A 21,863-nucleotide genomic window follows, 5' to 3' on the forward strand; every position below is an offset into this window, starting at 1 on the left:
GTAAACTGCAACACAGAGAAGTGATTTCTATAACCTCTAGCAGGAGATGGTGACCCTTTTCCTTCTTGCTGTTAGCTTGGGCCCCCAGCACTGATCCCTGGCAGCCCTTCCTCCAGTGAGAGCAATCCTGGCAGGGTGGGCACAGAAATTGGCACCGTTTGCAGTGTTGTCCTCATTGACCAGTGTTTGCAGGAGGTTCTGCTCTTGGCATCTCCAAGATGATATTTTGTTTTTCCTAGTACTTAAGTACCTTCTCTGTATGGAGCTCTGTCTGAATGCAGGGAGATGAGCAGAGCAGTGAGAAGACACACACTCTTTCCCCTGGGAGCCTTCATGGATGCACTTAAAACGTCGAACATTCAGGAACATTTATTCCTTGTCTCTCATTTGCATCCCTTCCTTCGTATTCCTGTGTCATGTTGCTTGAACTTGTATTCAGTAATGCATCTTTTTGTTTTGTATCACAGTTGTTTCTGGGTCTGTCTCTCTCATTATACTGTGATTTCCTTCAGGTTGGAGCTGGGTCTTCCTTGCTTCTGTACCTTCAGCCTGAATCCAGGTGTCTGGAAAACGGTTGGTGCTTCACAAATTTGTGTTGAGTGAGATAAGATTTGACAGTGTCTCAGATGCTGTGCGTCATGTCCCTCTGGCTTAGAGTGTTTTGATTTTCTTAATGTCCAAAGCTCAGTCCTTGGAACAGGAATGACTTATTTTGTATCTATCCAACGGGGTATTGCACTTATGTGTGAGAGCTGCATCAATGAACCAGGAATACGCTTATAAAGCATGCAGATGCAGCTGCAGTGGCTGTCAGTTCAGCAGAACAAATTAATTAGTTGAAATAATCCTTTGCGGCACCAAAGGAAAACCAGCCTCTCCCTAGTAAATATGGTTTGCTGCTTATAGAATAATCATCCTGAGTGCAGTGGAGCTAGAGCCCCCCCCTTCTGCCACCTGGAGCAGGGGTCTTGCATGATGATGGCTCATTGGTTCCCTTACCCTTCCCTCCTGCTCTGTTTTCTCCTCTCCCCTGTCCTTGCCTTCTCTTCCAGTCCTCTTTACTTCTTCCCTGACAGTCCTTGGCTTCATGATGTAGTATTTTGCTCTTTTACATTTTTACATATTAAAAACTGTATATCCGCTGGGATTTTTAAATAAAGGAAAGCATAAAGAAACAGAAATGGTCTCCCACACAGATAAACCTTCTTGATGGTTTGAGGACGTAATATATTCGCATGGTTCAAAAATTTTTAAAAAAAACCACTACTTATGATATTAAAGTTTCCTTTCTCTGCCTATCTACTCGCTATGCTTTTATCTCCAGTGATAGTTATAGTTAGCATCTTAGTATGTGGTTTACCATAAAAATGTCTAAAATATGATGTACACCAGCATATGAGTTAAAATGGATGTATGTGTATCTTTTCTGTTTACATGGAAGAGTCCCCCACAAAACTGCTCTAAATTGACTTTTATTATTTAATGTGTCTTAGAGATCTTGCCATAGGCACCCCCCTCAGTCTATCTAATTCTCTGTAACTGCTGCATAGTACTCTGTTGTGTGGACGGTCTGCCTTCCTGGGCCAGGTCCTTGTTAATGTGCATTAAGACTTTCTCCTGAACTTTTACTGTTTCAATAATACAAGTATGCCTCTCCTTTTTTTTTTTTTTTTTGCCTCTCCTTTTATACATATCTTTGAACACTTCTGGAAAGGATATGTACATTTTACATATCAATGTTTATTGCTCTCCAAAAACTAGTTTTTATTAACTTCGACACTCCACCAGAGTGCTGGGATGTACCTGATTCTCTATCAAACTTTTCTAGTTTCTCTCACTGTGATAGAAGAAAAATTTTATCTCATTGTTTTGATTTATATTTCTTTGACTTTGTGTGAAGATGATGACTATTTTTAATTTACAGGCAGTCTGTAGTTTACCTGCCAACTTCCTCCTCCTATCCTTGGTCTTTTTCTGTTTGGTGGTTGTGTTTTCCTTGTTGGTTTATATAAGGTCTTTAGCTACCTCCTCAGGCCTTCACTGAGACTCCATCTAAAATAGGAACTGAGCCACTGAGCCTCACGACAGTGTGTTTAATCCTCTGCATAGGATTACGGGCGGGTATTTTTCTCACTTATTCTTGGGCTTCCTTTTTTCTAGAATATAAACTCTTAAGGAGCAAGGATCTCATCTGTCTTGTTCATTATCATTTCTCCGTCATGTAGATCCAAGCCTGCCTCGTAATAAGCACTCAGATATTGTTGAATGACTGAATAAAAGAATAATTGAATTAGCCTATGTATGTCATAAACATTTTTTTAAGTTTTTTTTTTCCCCAATTGAAGCTTTGAATTTTCATACAGCCAAATTTATTAATCCTTTTCCTTTATGATTTCTGGACCTTCCTCATTCCAAGTTTATAAATAAACTTACCCATGCCTACTTTGGAAACTTCTGTGGTTCCATCTTATAGATTCAAATCCTAGGGCTCTATAAAATTTATTTTGATATAAAAATAAAGGATCTTGTCCTAATTTTCTCACAGTAGTTGGCTAGTCCATCATCATTCATTGAACTATCTCTCCTGCAAGGGTTTAGCACAACAACTTATGGTAAACTGTGTTTCCATGTAGTAAGTCTTTACCTGGACTCAATCAGATTGTTTTAATTACTGTAGTTTCATGATATGTTTTAATATTTGGGGAAGCTGGTTTTCCCTCATTTCTTTTTTATTTTTTTTCGGTACGCGGGCCTCTCACTGTTGTGGCCTCTCCCGTTGCAGAGCACAGGCTCCGGACGCACAGGCTCAGCGGCCATGGCTCCCGGGCCCAGCCGCTCCACGGCATGTGGGATCTTCCCGGACCCGGGCATGAACCCGTGTCCCCTGCATCGGCAGGCGGACTCTCAACCACTGCGCCACCAGGGAAGCCCACGAAATGTTTTTTAAAAAGGCACAATAAGCCAGTATGTAGAACAAAAGAACAGGCCAGGAGGCTGGAGCAAAAAAAAAAACAAACAAACCAGGATATCAGCACAATTTCAAGCTGGAAAGTAGAGCAGGAAAAAGCAGAACTCATTTTCAAGAAGTGGTAACACTGAAGTTGAAGCAGTCCCGATACAAGTGTGGAATTGGAGGCAGCTGGTATCACTGAGGGCTAGGGTTGAAAGAAGGATGACTTGGAAATCTAACTCAGGAATGGTAAGATCCCTAGGACCCTTCCCCCACCTCACTGAAAGTTTAAAAAAAAAAAGTTGTAAGGATGAGGGATGAGGATGGTTGTGTACCAGGAAGGGAAGTTGGAATTGGGATGGATGTAGTAATAGAGATATAAATCTTCTCCATGGTAGGAAGCCAAAAAAGAATACTATTTTTTTTAAATTAAGAAATAGAATATTCATGCTTTGAAGGAGATAAATGACGGATGAAACCACACACAAAAATTGAACATGATTGTGTGGGTGAGGGAGAGGACTGGAGCTTCTTTTATTTTAATATAAGCCTAGTATAAGTAGTACTGTTGCTTGGTAGACTTTTAAACTATGTTCATATGGCGACAAAAATTAAAATGAAAGACTTTATGCCATTGTAGAGAATGAGTCTCTAGCACAAGGCTTGGCATCTAGGTATTTAATAAGTACTTGTGAAGTGGCTAAATGAATATTATTCAGTTATTTAGGAAAGTCTCCAATTTTACCCTTGTCATTGGTGCTTGGTAGAAATTAGAATTAAATAATGTGCTTTAGGGATTAATGAGTAGCATATTTGGATTATCATAGTATAAGAAACCAGTCTTTTTATTCTGGAGACTATAGAATATTGGAAGGCCTTTGAATATAGTTAAAAGAATAAAATGTCAATCTGAACTTTGAATTTATTTTATACTTTTCATCATGGAAGTTTGGGGGTTAAAAAGTACATGTGTTCGTATGTGTTTATCAAGAGGTGACAATATTTTGTCTCTCAGAAAACCTCTTTGACTTAGGCACTAACTTATGACATGGGCCTGATAACTTCCCTCTGCTTTTTTCTGTCTTTGACATGAGGTTATAACTTGGTCTGCCTCAAGAGGTACGCAGTTGAGTATTGAGATTCTCTGGCACCTAGTTCTTTGGTTTAATACTGTAAACACAGTAACTGAGTGTGGAAGTTGTTGCCTCTTCCAAGAATATAATCAGAATGTCAGAAACTAGAGATTTAGTTTTAGTAACATGATCTCCTATTTGAAGCAAAGTATCCTCTTCAGGGAGTCCAAAGTTCTGCTAGTATATGAAGTAACCAGTCAATGATAGGTGAGTATTATTCTGCAGAATGGAAAGTGTTTTTGGAATTGCTCTACAGAATCAAGTCCAATATATATTTGTAAGTAGCCATGAATTTGTTGGGAAAAAGAAGCTTTTTTTAGAGAAATTACCAAGAAATAGTATTGTGTAACATTCGTTAAGGAACTGATTTGTTTTGTTTTTCTTTGTAAGACACAGGTGAGTTTGGCTCACATTGTGTTTTCCTCTGTGTTACGTTGTACTGAATGGTCTAATATCTTGAACATGCACATTGGCTTTTTAATCTCACAATTTTACACTCACAGAGTTGTTATTTGACTAAGGCACAATTATTTTTGCTACCTGGTTATGTAAGAAAATAATTTCACATGGAAATGGTACTCAAGTAAAAGTTTCAAAAATGAAATATTGTATCAGCTAAGGTCAAATACTTAATTGATTTGGGTGTCTTCTGTACAACCATGTTAATTGAAAACCACATTTTAAAATTTCATTGTTCCTAGAGTGAATTACCGGAATTTAAACGAGAGCAAGAGGAGGAAGAAAGAGCCAAAATCCACCAGGCTGAACACAGGAGGTATTAATGGCAAAAAAATGAGCATCCTTGGTTAAGACACTACCTATAAAGTTTTTTCAATGTTTTGGGGAAACACTAAAGTAATATTGAATACAGTTTTGGAATGTATATTACCTTTTAATCTTTATATTATTGGGGTGTGGTATGTGTGAGGATGCCAGCTGCTATGCGTGCACACACACATACACGTACAATATCCAATTCTTCTGAACTGGTGGCATAAATTGACACTAGAAAGTGAAATCGGCTCTCAAGCTATATGTTTATTTAGGTCATACTTAATTTTCCCTCCATGGAACAAAGCATATTAATCCTTTGATATGATGCTTTACCATTTGTAGACTACTTTAGAATGATTGAACTAGTACAGATGGCAAGATACTTATACTTGAATATAAAAGCTCAGACAAGAACTACCATTAAAATTGTTTTATGTTGACTAATATATTAGGGAAAAAATCTTAAAATAGAACCAGTAAGTAATTTTTAATAGTGGAAATAGTCTCTATCTTATTTCTAATGTCAGGCAGTAAGAGTACCCAGAATATCATGTTGATGTTGGACCAGTGCTAATAACTACCATAGATATCATTATTCTAGATTTTCCTAGGGAGCAGCTGGGTTATTTGAGTTTACTGCAGTGTGATTGTCTCAGGAGAAGAATTTAATGTAAAGGCTTTTATGATTTAAAGGAGCTGTGGATGTGTACTCATATTATTTTGACTGGATTTTTCTGCTTCTATAGCCCAGTCAGAACAGTTTTAAAATATCAAATGTGAATTTATGTGTTCTTCTCTAGTTATAAGGAAACATAAAAACTGATACACTGGTTAGACTATTTTGTTGGGTAAAGGGGAAACGTTACTGCTACCTATTTTATAATAAAGTAGGTCATGAATTAGTTTAGTCTTTTACTTTTTTTCTCTTTAAAAGTCTTCCTATTAAAAAACCTGATATTGTATTTCTATAACACTGGTTAGTAGTAGCCAGTTATTTCTCTGAATTTCTGAGAATTGGATTATAAAGCTTTAAGCATTTTAAAGATAGTGGTATGTCACATTAATAGGTCCCATTGCTAAGAAATTAATCTTCAATGGACACCCAATAAAAATGCGGTATTTGATTAGAGGTGGAAAAGATTACTTTTTTTGTTACAGGAACCTTGACCCTTATTCTTTATTTCCTTATTGCTGAATACCTAAATATTGGTGGCACTATTTATTTCCTACATCTCCTATTCTTTCTATTGATTCTAGTTAAATATAGATCCAAATTTAATCCAATAGGAAATCTCTCTGGATAATAAACTCAGTAATCAGTTCTGAAACAACTGATCAAGTCTTTAAACATATTTTATGCTCTCTATCAGCTCTTGATAAAAGCTTATGTTTGTATTGTCCTTTGGAGTTTATAGTGAGCTTTTCTATGTTATATGAAAATACTCGTTCAGTTGTCTCTTAATGCATAAAATAGCTGTGTCCATTCCTGATGAGGGCAACAATACAGACTATGTAGTTTGAGCATACGGGACATAAGTTAGGTTTTCTCCAGGGACATAATTTTATTGGAGACAAAAAGACAATGTGTTTCCTACTGTTTGGAAGTTCACATAGCAGAAAGTGCAGCCCTGAGTTTTATAATAGAAAGCTTGTAGATTCCTAATAAGCTTTACAATGAATCCCATAAGATTGAACCTGATTGCACCTGAACCTGACCCAGTGTAACTTTTTGAGTAAGAGAAGAAAGTTGAAGCTCCAGTGGGAAAAGACAGAGCACTGTGGTCAAGGACTTGAAAGGATCTGGGCCAAAAGCTGGAAACTGGAATGAACTGAACTGATTTATTGAAACTTGAACCATCCTTGAACAATAGTTTTTATCCTTAGAAGAAAATTCAGAGCACTAGCTTGACAGCAATGAAATGTATGTATTTTCTAACACCATATGAAGCACAGGAACAAAAGCAAAGGCCCCAAGTCAGGAATGAGCTTGGTCTTTCTGAGTCCCAAATGATTTGATTATAGATGGTGAGGAAGAGAATAATACAACATGAGGTAAGAAAGGTACGCAGGAAATAGAAGATTCTGTAAGCCAATGATTTTATTCTAAGACTAATAGGAGTCATGGGAGGGTTTTAAACAAAATTCTGGAAGGCACGATCCCTTTTATAATTTAGTAAGGTGGTTGTATGGAGAACAGATTGCAGAGGGCAGGAGTGGAGGCAGAAGCAAGATGAGAGACGACAGGGATTTGTACTAGAATGGTGGTCATCAAAAGAAATGGGTGATTTAGGATGTGTCTAGTGGGTGGAGCCAACAAGAATTCTAGTGGATTGGATGTGGGGTGGGATGGGGGATATTGAGGGAAAGCCCATCTTTGCTACTGACAAAAAGACTGGATAAAAACAGCCCCAGGCGTATGGACCATCCAGCATACCATTGGTTGTGTAGTTTTAGGGGGATCAAGGTCAGTTCTGTCTTCCTTAATATTCAAGTCTCCAGCTCAAGTATCTTACTTCGACCTGCATGCTGAGAGGTCTAGAAAAGGTGACTTAAACATTCAGTTCTGCAGTGAACCAGGCTGACCAGAATATGGCACCTGGGTAGATTTTATGGTGAGAGATTAAAAAAAGTCTTCTGATAACTAAGATGTGACCACTGCCAGACGCGGCTTGGAGTTGAGGAGAAAACAGCAACCCCATAAGCCAGAGACTAAAGTGGGTCAACATGCAGTTGGCATTTTAGCTGGCACACTGAGCAAGACCGCTAGGCAAACCCCCAGCCTCTGACTTTGCCACTCAGCAGTCATTACCCTCAAAGTTCCCAAATCTCCCACAGTCGCTGACTTACAGCCACCCACCATGACCACATTCGCTAAACTTCATGACTAAAAAGGAGGCTAACTTGACTGGGTCCTGCCTAGCCTCCCTGCCACAAGCATGGATTGAGTGGTTGCTGTGCTCCAGGCACTCTGTTTCTGCTGAGAAGCTTATGGTCTTCATGACACTGTTCCTCAATAACCCGTTCACATCATAGGGTACCTGTTACAATGCTATTTCTCCAGCCACCACGTCCCTGACTCTACTCAGCCATACATGGGCAACTCAGAGCATGGTGTGGCCTTTTTCTTTTTTAACTTCAAAAAGTGTAAGATATAACACACAGAAAGTCCATGAAATGAATATTTAGGATGATTAATTATAAAATGGACATCCAGGTAACCAGCTCCAGGAATAGAATATAACCATCATCCTATAGGTAACCTTATCCTGACCCTTATATGATCACTTCTTGCCTTTATCGTTTTACCTCCTATATGTTAAACTTAATTTCTGAAATTGGTTGCTGCAAGTATGTCCGAACATCAGGGAAAAATGTACCCCTCCCTTCTTTTGAAAGTTTGGGCTTCCTTCTTCTGATATTTCCCTTTTCCCACACTCTCTTCCTATTTTCCTTCTACTTTTCACTAATGGGATTTTACCTTAGCAAGACTGGCAATGGGGTACAGGATATATGGGAGGGACATCTGTCTTGTAAAAACAACACCACAGAGCTATGTTTGGTTTCTCTTTATGTTTTAGTTCTTGCTGAAGCTCCCATCTTTCCTCAGCTTCTGGGGTTCACTCCTGGCATGGCCCTGAGGGGTGTGGTTGCTTGGGTGACCAAGGCTCTTGTGGAACTGGTAGAGGTAGGTAAGTGAAACTCTGAAGTTAAGAATTTATGCCCCTTTTGGTCTGAGCCAAGACTGGCACCGGCTCCACCAAAGGACCGTTCACAGCATGTCATATGGTTAATGTGAAACGAAGTGTCTGTAGATTTCTTCTGAGCTGAATGGGGGCAGCAGTCCCCACAGTCAGTTCAGACAGCACATTAGGTTCTCAGAAATCTCTCAGCCCTGCAGCAACCTTTCCACTTACACACATTTTTCATTGTTTTAAAGGGTAAATAATGCTTTTCTGGACCGACTCCAAGGTGAAAGTCAACCAGGTGGCCTCCAGCACTTTGGAGGCTATTGGAATATGAATAGTGGTAACAGCTGGGTGAGTTTTATTTTTATTTTTTCTAAAAAAAATCTTTCAAAGTTGAAGAATAAAAACAATGAGAGTTTTAAAAATATGTTGTGGCCTTCTCCCCAGATACTATTTTTTTTTGGCGTGCTATTCAGCTGTGTGATGGGCAGTCAGCCAGGGTGATTACTGTAAATTCCACAATAGCTTCTGAGAGATGGAGAAGGTCCTGATTTCAGCTCCAGTCAATGCCAATCACAATAAAAAAATGACACCTGCCCTTTGTTTGCTGTGTGATTGCCTGGACTGCAAGGCTTTTTAAAAAATCACCCTTTGCCCAGACCTAAAACAAAAACAAATGAACATTTTTTTTCAGGAAGATTTTCAGTGACATATGGTTATAAAAATAGTAAGCATTCTCTTGTAATATATTCTTTCACTGAAACTAGCACGTCAAAGAAACCAGCGTTTAATTTTTCACTACAAAATGATTTTTAAAAACCCCTACAGCAAAATGCACTTTTTGAAAATGAAATGTTCTTACAGATTTCCGTGAAGAAAACCTTGCAACTGTGTTGTAATATGTGTGTAATGTGTGCACAATATATTATTGAAACAGCGCCAAAGCTTTGGAATGTATGGGATTGTGGGGTTTGCAATGTGTACAGAATCAAAACTAACTACAGTGGGTTTTACAATTTAATTGAAGCCCAAGTGTATATGTGCCTACTCAAAAAAAACCAGAATGGATAGAAACCTTTAAACTGGTAAAATACAACAAAGTAATCAAATGCTTGCTGACCTGGAAACTCTAGAGGAGATCACCCCTTAACAAATACTTGATGGACAAAAGATCATTTTTGAGAAGACAATCTGTTAGAAATCTTATATGCATGTTTCCTTGGAATGCATCTAGTGGTTAAAATTTATGGATAGATTTCAAAAATGTATATATATATTGAAGATAATTAAGTGTAGACAGATTTGTAGAGAATGCACGGTGGATGTGTCTATTTATAAGGTATGCTCATGTGTATCACTATGGCATTCAGAATAGGGACAATGTACAAGAGAGAAAAAAGAATCAAAACACAGTATCTTTGCATCTTGTGTGAAATTGACATATTACTGACTTATAAGAATACACGAGTAAGAGTCATGTGGAAAATAGGGCATTGTGAATTTAAGACTATCCAAGTTTATAGAATTTATAAGTTGTGAAATGTGATTGAAACTCAGATTTTGGACAGGACTTGGAAACTTGCTGTACATTTTCTTCTCTACTTAATAATTCCTCCACCACCACCACCACCAATTTAGAAGGTACATATACACAGAAAAATACCTGGGATTGAAGGGAAGATGATGGGAGAGAGTAAATGAAGACTGCATGGGCTGCTGTTAGGAGAATGAGGATATGGGAGTCTGGCTCACCACTGACTATTGGTAGGTCTTAGGTAAGTGAGCTGTGAATCTCCACTTAGGTTCCTCACAGATAAAAAGAGAGGAACATTGCTTTCTCGCGATGTGATGTGAGTGAGGATGATTGAAGATTCCTTAGTAAGATAGGCATATCCAAGTCCAAAGTGTATATTGGCTTCTCCCTTGCGTGAAAGAAGCAGTGACACAAAGGTAAGAACTTGCTCAGTCTCCCATCTCCACCTCACTTACCTACACACATCTCTTCCTCTATGTCTGCTTTTCCTTATGGACCAGATTCTATCTCCTCCACCTACTGGGGGACTTTGTTCTAACAATGTTCTTCTCTCTCTCCTGAACTGTCAGCTGTCATCTTGACTAGAAAATTCTCACCAGCAGAAAACTTAAATAAATATACATTATATATTGAAGCCCCTTTCCCTTTTGCTACTGTCCTGTTTCTTTGTTCCCCTTTAGAGAAGAACTTTGAGGTATCTATCCTGTCTCCAATTTCTTTCCTCCCTTTTCTCTTAAACCCAGTCTAATCGGAATTTAGACCATATCTGTCTAACCACAGTGTTCTTCTCATGGTTACTGACATTGTCTACATTACAAAATCAAATGGTTATTTCTCAATTTTCATCTTTTGACCGATCAGCATCATTTGTCATGGTGAATCACTGCCTCCTCTTTGAACCTCTTTTTTACTTGGCTTCTGGGACACTGTACTCTCCTGGGTTTCCACCTATTTCAGTGGCCACTCCTTTCTGTTCTCCTTTGCTGAATCCCCTGTATCTTTCTGTCCTCTTAACAGTGGAGTGCCTCAGGGATCCACCTTGGACCATCTTCTTTACATTCATTTAATACCTTCATGGCCTCATTCATTCTCATGAAATTAAATACCAGTATGCTCTGTACTCCCAAATTTCAATTTCCAGCCTAGACCTCTTCCTCTAGACTTGCAGATCCATTTGTCTACCTAACATCCCTACTTGCATGTCTAATAGACATTTCAACCTTAATATGTCTAAAACTTCACCTTTGATCCTCTTTACCCCAATGCTCTATCTGCACTTTTTCCTGTTTGCATAACAGTACAACCCATCTCTCACATCCTCACAGCTGACCCATCATCAAATCTTCTTGACTCTTCCTTCAAAATAGATCCCAACCTCTATCACTGCTCATCTCAATTCTTGAAATAGTCTCCTCGATGGTTTCCTTGCTTCCACACTTACCCACCTAGAGTCTTTTCTCAATATGAGACTGAAAAATAAGTCAGACCCTGTCACTCCTCTGCTCAAAGCCCTCCAATGGCTCTGATAACTCTCCAAATGTTTGGAGTAAAAGCCAAAGTCCTTAGAGTAAAAGCCAGAGGATTTCTATTTACTAACCCTTACAGGGGCTCCATGATCTAGACCCCACTCTACTCTTCTGGCACTCTCCTCCTACTGCCCTTCTTCCTCATTCCTCCCAGCCATGCCAGCTTTCTGGCTGTTCTTTGAAAACTTAAGAACTGGCTGCTCCCTCTGTACTCTTCTCCAAAGTGTCCAAATGATTTGTTCTCTTTTCAAGTATTTTCTTGGGTTCCAAGAATTCCTTGGCCATTCATTTAATGCTGCCACCTGTGCCCTTACCCCAGGCTCTTGTCATTCTCTTTGCAGTCTCCATTTCTTTATCCAGTAGCACTCTGCAACTTCTAGCCTAATTTTCTAACATCATTTTCTTAGATGTTTTGTTGACTAATTACTCTTATTCTCTCCCTGTGGTAATTTATGTTCCATCTTCCATCAGAGCAGGGCCCTTTGACTGTTCTGTTCACTGATATAGCCCAAGCATAACACAGTGACTGGAACTTACCACAAGCACAGGGAAACATGTGGTTGTGGCTGAGGTCACCAAAATGACAGAGATTTAGAACCAAATGATTTGTTATAATAAAATGATTAGATACTGAATTTAAAATAACGATGTATAAAACATTTGATGGAATAGATATTGGATTTGAAACGATGAGCAAAAACAAGAGATACAGACAACCAGGAAGATTTTCAAAGAGAGCAAAACAGAACTTCTAGGAATAAAAAAATACAATCTTTGAAATTAAAGCACCCAATGAATTTATAACAAAAAGAATACAAATTAAGAATTAAACCAAAATATCATTTTTCATCTATTATTTGGCAAAGCACAAGAGACTGACAACATACTCTGTTGGCAAGATGGGGGAAACAGTTTCTTTCACACTTTGTCGGTGGGAATTCAAAATGACTTAAACCATATCTAGATTAGTTACTGTCTTCCCATAAAATAAAAACCAGGCCTACACATATTACAGAAAAGTTTTACTAAATGTTCAAGAAACAGATTATTCCAAATGTCTAGAATGTTTTCCAGATAAATGAAAAGGAGGGAGTATTCTTCCAAAGGATTAAGCAGGTGAATGTAACTATGAATCAAAGTCAAAGACTATATAGAAAATAAATTATAGGCCAGTCTCACTCATAAACATAGATTAAAAAAATCACAACAAAATTTTGACAGATTCAATTATGAATTTCTTTAAAAAAGCATAGTATATCCTTATCAAATTATATTCATCCCAGAAATACAAGCTTGGCTTATCACAAATAAACAAAAAAAACCCCAAAAAATCTCCGAGATAATTTACCTCATAAATTATAGGAGAAACACCATATGATCATCTCAATAGATACAGAGAAAGCACTTGATAAGTTTCAATACTCATTTGCAGTAAAAACTTCTAGCAAACTAGGAATAGAAAAGAAATTTCTTTAGCTAATACAGGGATCAAAGTTCTATAATAAAAACACATCAAAAGCTTTTCTTTTGAATCAGATATAATCATTGAAAAGGAAAATATTTATAAATCACAGATGATACAATTATCTACTGAGAAAATCCAAATGAATTTATATTAAAATTATTAGAATAAACAAGGGCCTAGCCATGTTGGTAGATAGAGGATCAATATATAAGAACTAAGTTTGTCTCTACGCGTAGAGAATCAACAAAAAAACCCAATAAAAAGGTAAAACCAAAGATGTATATTACCTTTAAAATACATATACAATTTTATAGAAAGACATTAAGGAATAAATAAATGGTGTTTTACCTTGTTAATGGATACGAATGAGGTCTCAAATAATCCATTGATTTAGTTAAATTCTAATCAGAGCAAAGAACCAAGAATAGCCAATTCACTCCTAAAAATATAGAAGTACATATGGGACTTAATAAAATATTTAATATGGTATAGAATTGGCACAGGCGGACCCAACTATTTCTAGAATTTTGTTGTATGACAAAAGGTAGAGCCCATCATAAGGGGAAAATGGACTCTTCAACAAATGCTGTTGGGACAATTGAGTACCCACATGAAATCATTAAAAAAATCAATTCCAGGTAGGGTAAAGCTTATAAATAGAAAGGAAGACTTTTTAAATTCTAGAAGAAAATAGAGTATTTATAAAATTGAGCTAGGGAGGATTTCATAAGACCCAAGGTATAAACTAAAAAGAAATGATAAATATACATTAAAATAAAACATCTGTTCATCAAAGGACACGATACAAAAATAAGAAAAGTTATAAACTAAACTTTTAGTGTGGATATGCTTTATAAATAACAAGTGGACAAGAGGTTAGTATACAGAATATATTTAGAATGTGGCATTTGTTTAGAAGTTGGTAGATGACAATTAAGCTCCTACAAGGAATGAGAGAGGAGGGCTCACAGATGGGGCTTGGAGGATATGCTGGAATCAGTAAAAAGCCAAAGACAGAGAAAGAAAGGAGGAGGGCAGAAAATATGATAAAACTGATGAAAGCCAAAGGAAGAAAGACTTGTTTCTTGAAACATCATATGGACACTTAAGTAGTAGGCCTTTGATCAGCATATTTTGGGTAGAAAAATTAGACCGATCCTTATTTTTAAAGCTTTTTCTAATTTAAATCACATTCTTTTCAGGTTACTTAATACATATTTGTTATTTGATTATTTATTTATAATTTTTATTTTTTAAAAATTTTATTGGAGTATAGTTGATTTACAACGTTGTGTTAGTTTCAGGTGTACAGCAAAATGATTGTTATACCTATACATGTATTCATTCTTATTCAGATTCTTTTCTCATACAGATTATCACAGAATATTGAGTAGAGTTCCCTGTGTTATACAGTAGGTCCTTGTTGGTTATCTATCTTATATATAGTAGTGTGTGTTAATCCCATGCTCCTGATTTATCCCTTCCCCTCCCTCTGGTAACCATAAATTTGTTTTAGATATCTATAAGTTGGCTTCTGTCTTGTAAGTAAGTTCATTTGTATTATTTTTTAAAAATTAGATTCCATATATGAGTGATATCATATGATATTTGTCTTTGTCTGACTTATTTCACTTAGCATGATAATCTCTAGGTCCATCCATGTTGCTGCAAATGGCATTATTTCATTCTTTTTTATGGCTGAGTAATATTCCATTGTATATACGTACCACATCTTCTTTATCCATTTCTCTGTCGATGGGCATTTAGGTTGCTTCCGTGTCTTGGCTATTGTAAATAGTGCTACAGTGAACACTGGGGTGCATGTATCTTTTCAAATTATAGTTTTCTCCGGATATATGCCCAGGAGTGGGATTCCTGGATCATATGTAATTCTATTTTTAGTTTTTTAAGGATTCTCTAGACTGTTCTCCATAGTACCATATTCTTTGATAATTTAAAATTGCTTTTATATTAAAAAATTGTTTCTGGTCTTCTAGAGTCCTTTATTACTTTTCATGATGCATCTAGGGTAGGATGTTTAAAGAATCACTTCAAACGATCCCTCCTCTGATACCAGTAGGCGAGACCCTTTGAGATGCTGTGGCAACGCTGACTCCAGTGTCTTCAAAGGCGGTTAAGCATTTGCCATGACCCACGAGGCAACCTGAAATTTTAGTTTCCCAGAATGTTAGAGCACCAATAGTCTGACTCCCAGGTGTACCTTGGCCCAGCAGTCTGGGAGGCCTGATGGAGATGTCATGACTGTTTGCACATAGTGGGGGGAGGGGACTCATTTAAGTCTGTCTCCTTTCCTCCACGTCCCCTTAGAAGTCACCTTCCTGCTGTATGATACAGTGTGCCTCTACTCCACACAGTTCCATTTAAATTGCTCTGCTCCGTACTACATTTGCCCTGTCCTTGCTGTAACTATGGAGGTGGGTGACAATATTTGTGAACACTATTAGTTGTGACCCGTGTTAGCCTATCTCTCAGAACACAGCTGATGAGCTGTCATTCAATAAGCCATTACATTGTTGACAGAGACCATTTTGTGACTCAAAATGGAACTTGAAAATTAAATCATTTCACTGGGACTTGAAATCATTAAAAAAATAGTCAGGTAGAGTGTTTTTTGGAGGAACTTCATTTTGGATTTACAAAGGCTTTGAATTTTGTTGCTGTACTAATTTTTGTTTTCTTTTTCTTCCAGGATATATGAGAAATATTTGCTTACAACTGGCCTTTGTCAACTGACCTTGAAAAACCACACGAGATGCTTTTCCTTCTTGCAGTTTTGTTCAGCCTCACTGTTTTTACCTTGACTTCAACTGCCCACCCACTCAGCTGAGCAGCTGGGGATGACTGGTTTCTCCCTGTCGTTATTTATGCATGTTTGTAGGAGCTGATTACTGAACTCAAATTTAATCTCTACTGCCAGTGAAATGCTGCATTATTTTTCTAATTGGTTTCACCTCGTATTGGAAGTATAATTATAGACGTGTTAGTAAGATAGAAAAGGAGGGAATCATTTGATGCTTTCAGGTTAGTGAGAGCTGTGGGTGCTGCATGCCTGTCTCTCTAAACAGCTAATTCTTATCTAATTCTCAGATCAGGTTTGGGGAAGCTTTGGCACCTTTAAATTTTTTTTTTTTTTTTTTTTTTTTAATTTTTTGTGGTACGCGGGCCTCTCACTGCTGTGGCCTCTCCCGTTGCAGAGCACAGGCTCCGGACGCGCAGGCCCAGCGGCCATGGCTCACGGGCCCAGCCGCTCCGCGGCACGTGGGATCCTCCCGGACCGGGGCACGAACCCGCGTCCCCTGCATCGGCAGGCGGACTCCCGACCACTGCGCCACCAGGGAAGCCCTTTGGCACCTTTAGATTTGAATCCCTACTTTCTTAATTCAGGGCACAAATGTGAGCAAAAGAAAAAAATAAATCTTTTATATGCTTGTAAACAAATTTATAAATAAAATTTGAACTGCTTCTGTATAAATGGCTTTTGGTTTTTAATGAAAAGCTCGTGAGGGGTCTCATTCTTATATTCTCCTCTACAGTCCATAGAGATCAAATGTAGTACTATAATCACTATTGGAGTTGGCTTTGGTCTTGACTGACTTACTAATACTGTTCTTCTGGTTTTTCAGAGTGGGATAGTTCATTTCCTGAAAGGCCATGAAAAAAATTGGCTAGACACAGATACCACGTGTGGTTTGTAGGTATTTTGGAAACTTGTCTTTGCTCATGCAACCTATTTCCTATTACTAATTCAGTAGGCTTTCCTGTTCTACTTTTATGAACTTGAACCAGTTTATAGACACTAGTGTGAGAATATTGGTTTTCCACACTGTATGGTCTGGCCACCCCCATCCCCCCACGTTATGTAGGCGAAGCGCTAGCATTGCATTTAATCTTAGAAGGAAGGTTGGAAGAGTAGATAAGTTTTGCAGCTGGACACGAGTAGACAACACTTTGCAGCATTTAAGAGATCTTCTGTGTTACCAACTGCTCTGTCGTAAGTAACTTTCTAAACGTATATTTAGGGCAAGACTGGGATTTCAGGTCCTTGGGCCGAGATTGAGGGAGCTCACAGAAGTGGGGTGAGGGTGTGGTACAGAAAGAGCTGCACTGGGTGGTGGTGATGGTGGTGGTGGCTGACAGCATATGGTGCTCAGCTCGTTTCTTTGGAGTAAATAATACAGACACTCTTGGTTTCCCTCTCTTCTGCCAGCTGAACCTACGTTAGTGCCGTTGACAGTAATATAAAATGTTTGGTCCATCTAAATCTTTGTCACTGCCTAATATGGGGAAAATGAAATCCCTCAGCCTGGGTTGGAAACACCGCCAAACTGATTGTAGGTGTGTGGATGTCACAGGCATTTTACTGCTGTGGCATGCAGCCATTTCAGTCCTACACCTGCCAGCCTGGCTACCTCACAGTCCATGGTCATGTTCTGGTTTTTGTGTCTACGCTTGGCATTCCTCACTTGCCGCTATTTTCCAGTGTGTAACCTGGAGTCAATGTAGGGGAAAGAGATGCTTTCTTACTTTGGGGAATCTTAGGAAAGTTGGTGTCAATTTCCTTTCTACTGCCTGCCATATCCTGCATTCCCAAAGATTTTGTTCAGGTGTCTGGTCTCATAAAAAAAAATCATTGTGCAGGTATGGAAAATTGTGACTTTATGGCCCAAATTATCTCAACTACATATGGGATGGTAAACATCTTCCTTGAACAATTCTCTGTGTAGGTAGAAGTAACCAGAAATGAAGCAAGAGTTGCTGTGTAAGGGAGCCTACCATTTTGCTTTTCATATTTAATCTGCTCTTGATTGGAATACAGTTTGACTTTTGGGTAACCCTGGATAGGAATCCCAAAGTTCCAATCACCTTTTCTATGCTTTTAAAGTACATTTTCTGAAAAAGAGAATAAAAATGAGACAAACTGTTACAAAAGTAAGTTTTTGTTACAGACACTTGAGACATACAGATGAGTAATAAAAAGGAAAAAAATTGGTGATTTTTTTTTTCAGGTTTTATTTGTTGATCTTCACACCTTAGTATTTTGGTATGCGTCCTTCCAGATATTTTTATCTGTATGTATATCAAAATCCCTGCAATAAAGTCCTTACAGATACTTGTCTAATGATTGGATGAGGACAAATACCTTGAATTAGAACTTTTTTTTTTTTTTTCGGTATGCGGGCCTCTCACTGTTGTGGCCTCTCCCATTGCAGAGCACAGGCTCCGGACGTGCAGGCTCAGTGGCCATGGCTCATGGGCCCAGCCACTCTGCGGCATGTGGGATCCTCCCGGACTGGGGCACGAACCCGTGTCCCCTGCATCGGCAGGCAGACTCTCAACCACTGTGCCACCAGGGAAGCCCAGAACTGGTGGTTTTAAGGAAATCCACATTTATAGGGGTTTTAATATATGTAGTTAAATTACTTTCCCCAAAGTTGACATCAGTATTTACTGCCACCAGAAGTATGCTCTATACCCTCCCTCATCCTGTTACTATTTTTTAAAAATCTTCGCTTATAGACATAGAGAATGGACTTGAGGACACGGGGAGGGGGAAGGTTAAGCTGGGATGAAGTGAGAGAGTGGCATGGACTTATATATACTACCAAATGTAAAATAGATAGCTAGTGGGAAGCAGCCGCATAGCACAGGGAGATCAGCTAAGTGCTTTGTGACCACCTAGAGGGGTGGGATAGGGAGGGTGGGAGGGAGACGCAAGAGGGAGGAGATACATATACATATGTATATGTATAGCTGATTCACTTTGTTATAAAGCAGAAACTAACACACCATTGTAAAGCAATTATACTCCAACAAAGATGTAAAAAAAAAAAACTTCCCTTACATGTTGAGTGAAAAATGTCATTTGGAGAGCTTAATCCCTCTTTTCTTTTTCCTTAGGTCTACTCGTCATTTTTTATCTTCTTTTGTGTGCGTGCATGTGTGTGCGTGTGTGTGTGTGTGTGTGTATAGTTGATTTGTAAAAGATTTCTCTGTTGAGATATTACGTTGTAAACATTCTAATTTTTATAAATCTTTTAATTTAGTATTTAATTTAGTATTGGGTTTTAAATATTTGTGTATGGGGATGTATCATTCTTTTTCCTTTGTGGTTTCTTCTTGGTGTTATGTTGATAGATTTTAAAATGTGCAGCAAGGCAGCAACCCACCCAATGAGAAAATTAAGGCCTTCTCCTAGGTGTAGTTATGGGTGATATGGGGCAGAAGATCTTACACCGTTCATAGCATAGACCTGAGCTCACAGGTTTGTTTTATGTATTTTTACACTGAAGAAATATTTCCTGTGGTCCCTAAACACTTTGTTTAGGTTGAAAAAAATTAGATTCCTTCCATAGATTGATTTTGTTAAACGTTTAAAAAATTCTCTAAGCTGATTTTTAACTTGAAGATTTGTTTGTCTTTTAGAAAGTATCTTTATGAAATTACATTATAGTTATAGTAAACATAGAAATATTTCCTTCCAAAATAAAGCACTTGGCATTTATAAAAATGAAAACTTCAAGTTAAAATTCAAAGTTTTGATAACCCTAGCTAAAAATTTTTAATTGATTTTAGGAAACATAAATCATAGAGACAGTGCCTGCAGGCTGAATTTTAACTTCCAGAATATGAAACAGATGGGCTGCGATTAGCTGGACCTTCTCCTGTGAAAGGGCATGTTGGGAGCTGTGGCTGCCAGAGGAGGAAACAGACATTGTGTTTGAACTATTAATAGGTAGAAGCAAATAGTAAGAAGGCTGTGGGCTTTTTGTTTTTAATTCTATGAACCAATGTACCTAGTAGGTAGCTCTGGGCCAATGTCCATGAAATAAGATTGGAGTGATGAATAATATACTTACATGAGGAAGAAAAAATATGCCTTTCAAGTTACTGTAAGGATTACAGAGAGAATTAGTACACGTTAGGAATTTCAGGTAGAGGCTCTGTGTTGCACCCCTTTTCTTTTTGAATAGTCCATTGTTTAACAGTGGCATTTAAAAAGGATCATAGACAGAGGATTTTTTTTTCCTCACAGAATCATATGCTCAAAACGGAGGGTTTTTAAGGCATATAAAGGCAAATGGCAGAAAAATTTTATTACATGTTATTGTGCCATCTGCTGGGGCAGAGGATACAGGGAGACCTGCGCTGTAACACTCACTTCCCCTAGTAAGCTGATTATTATAATCCCTTTGCCCTACCACTCAGAGCTTCACACCCATGCTCCAGCCTCCCTTACTTCCCCGAAGAGCACTGCTACAGCTGAGCTGGAGGAATTGTTCACTCAGTCATCAGAGGGTAGACATCTCATTCTCCACAAAATGTTACGTGAGTGATCAACCCTGGACTATGAACTGGTTAGAAATTTTAATTTTTATATTTTAGAAACCAGAATTGTGCCAAAATGGAGCAGAAAGTGTGCTTTAGTAATGAGACAGCAGAAACAGATGAGAGAGATATATCTGAAATTGCACATTGTGAATTATTTAAATACAATATTTATAGTCTTTTTTTAAGTTTTTTTTTTTTTTGATGTGGACCATCTTTAAAGTCTTCATTGAATTTGTTACAATACTGCTTCTGTTTTATGTTTTGGTTTTTTGGCTGCGAGGCATGTGGGATCTTAGCTCCCCGACCAGGGATCGAACCTGCAACCCCTGCACTGGAAGGCGAAGTCTTAACCACTGGACCGCCAGGGAAGTCCCCTCTAGTCTGTTTTGAATATGGCATCATGGAGACACAAAGATACATGGTACCGTTCCTGTCCTGAGGGAATGGAGTGGTCAGGATAGACAAGGCTTTGCGACTGACCTTAGTAAATCCCCGTATCTCAGTGGATTGGTAGTATTTGTTTCTTGATTATGCTACACTTCAAGTATAGGTGAGCAAGAGGCTTTGCTCACCTTTGTCCCTCAAGGGCCCGAGCTGATGAAGCCTCCATTTCCCTGTGTGCTTCCCCTACAGCAAGGGGAAGAGATAGTAGCAGTATCTTCTATTGGGTAATTAAATGTTTTCCCAGGAAATAGTGCACGCTATTATTGTTCATATTTCATTGGCCAGAACAAATCACGTGGCTATCCCCAACTTTAAAGGGAGTGGGAAATACAATTCTACAATGTTCCCAGAAGGAAGACGAGAACAGGACCATTTGTAAATAGTTCTAATGACTACCCCCAAAAATGCACTGTAAGGTTGAAGAAGAAACACCCATGAAAACTTAAGACATACATATAGATGCAAAACAACAGAAGAAACCCAGTCCGGTTAAAAATTTATTAAGGGGATACTATATGCCAGGTACTGTGCTAGGCATGAAGACTACAAAGATGTCCAAACCAGCCATGAAAAAACTCTGAGTTAGGGACACAGACACACACAGAGAACTTAGGAAAAAAATGAGATAGGAACTATGTAAAGCAATGAGGCAAGAAGTGTAAGACATGATGGAAGTCGAAGGGCTTTGTGTACCATATCAAGTAGCTTGGGCTTTTGAAGGGTTATGAGCAGAGAATGGACCTGATTAGATTTTTGTTTTAAATAAATCATGAGAGAGCTCATGGAAGGCAGATTTCAGGGAGACAAGACCAGAGGCAGAGCAACTGGTTAGAGGTGACTGCTTCAGTCCAAATGACCCATGATGAGAGTCCTAAGCTAGAGCACTGAGTAGAGATGGGGAGAACAGAATAGGCATGTGGAATTCTTAGGATATAAAAAACCAGGACTTTGTTAGTGACTGAATATAGATGGAGAGTGACAAGTGAGAGATAAGTTTCATA

General features: G+C 38.3%; 1 protein-coding gene across 1 annotated transcript in view; it reads left to right on the forward strand.

Annotated features, from left to right (window-relative positions):
- Nucleotides 1–9,355, forward strand: part of EPSTI1 (epithelial stromal interaction 1) — an 85,598-nt gene extending 76,243 nt beyond the window's left edge. The window contains exons 9-10 of the mRNA XM_065896182.1: nt 4,785–4,858; nt 8,795–9,355. Of these exons, the coding sequence (XP_065752254.1) occupies nt 4,785–4,858; nt 8,795–9,047 (327 nt within the window). The 3' untranslated portion in view covers nt 9,048–9,355. The remainder of the gene's footprint in view (nt 1–4,784; nt 4,859–8,794) is intronic.
- Nucleotides 9,356–21,863: the final 12,508 nt, after the last annotated feature.

Source organism: Phocoena phocoena, chromosome 18 (assembly GCF_963924675.1).
Source record: "Phocoena phocoena chromosome 18, mPhoPho1.1, whole genome shotgun sequence".
In the NCBI taxonomy this organism is placed as follows: domain Eukaryota; kingdom Metazoa; phylum Chordata; class Mammalia; order Artiodactyla; family Phocoenidae; genus Phocoena; species Phocoena phocoena.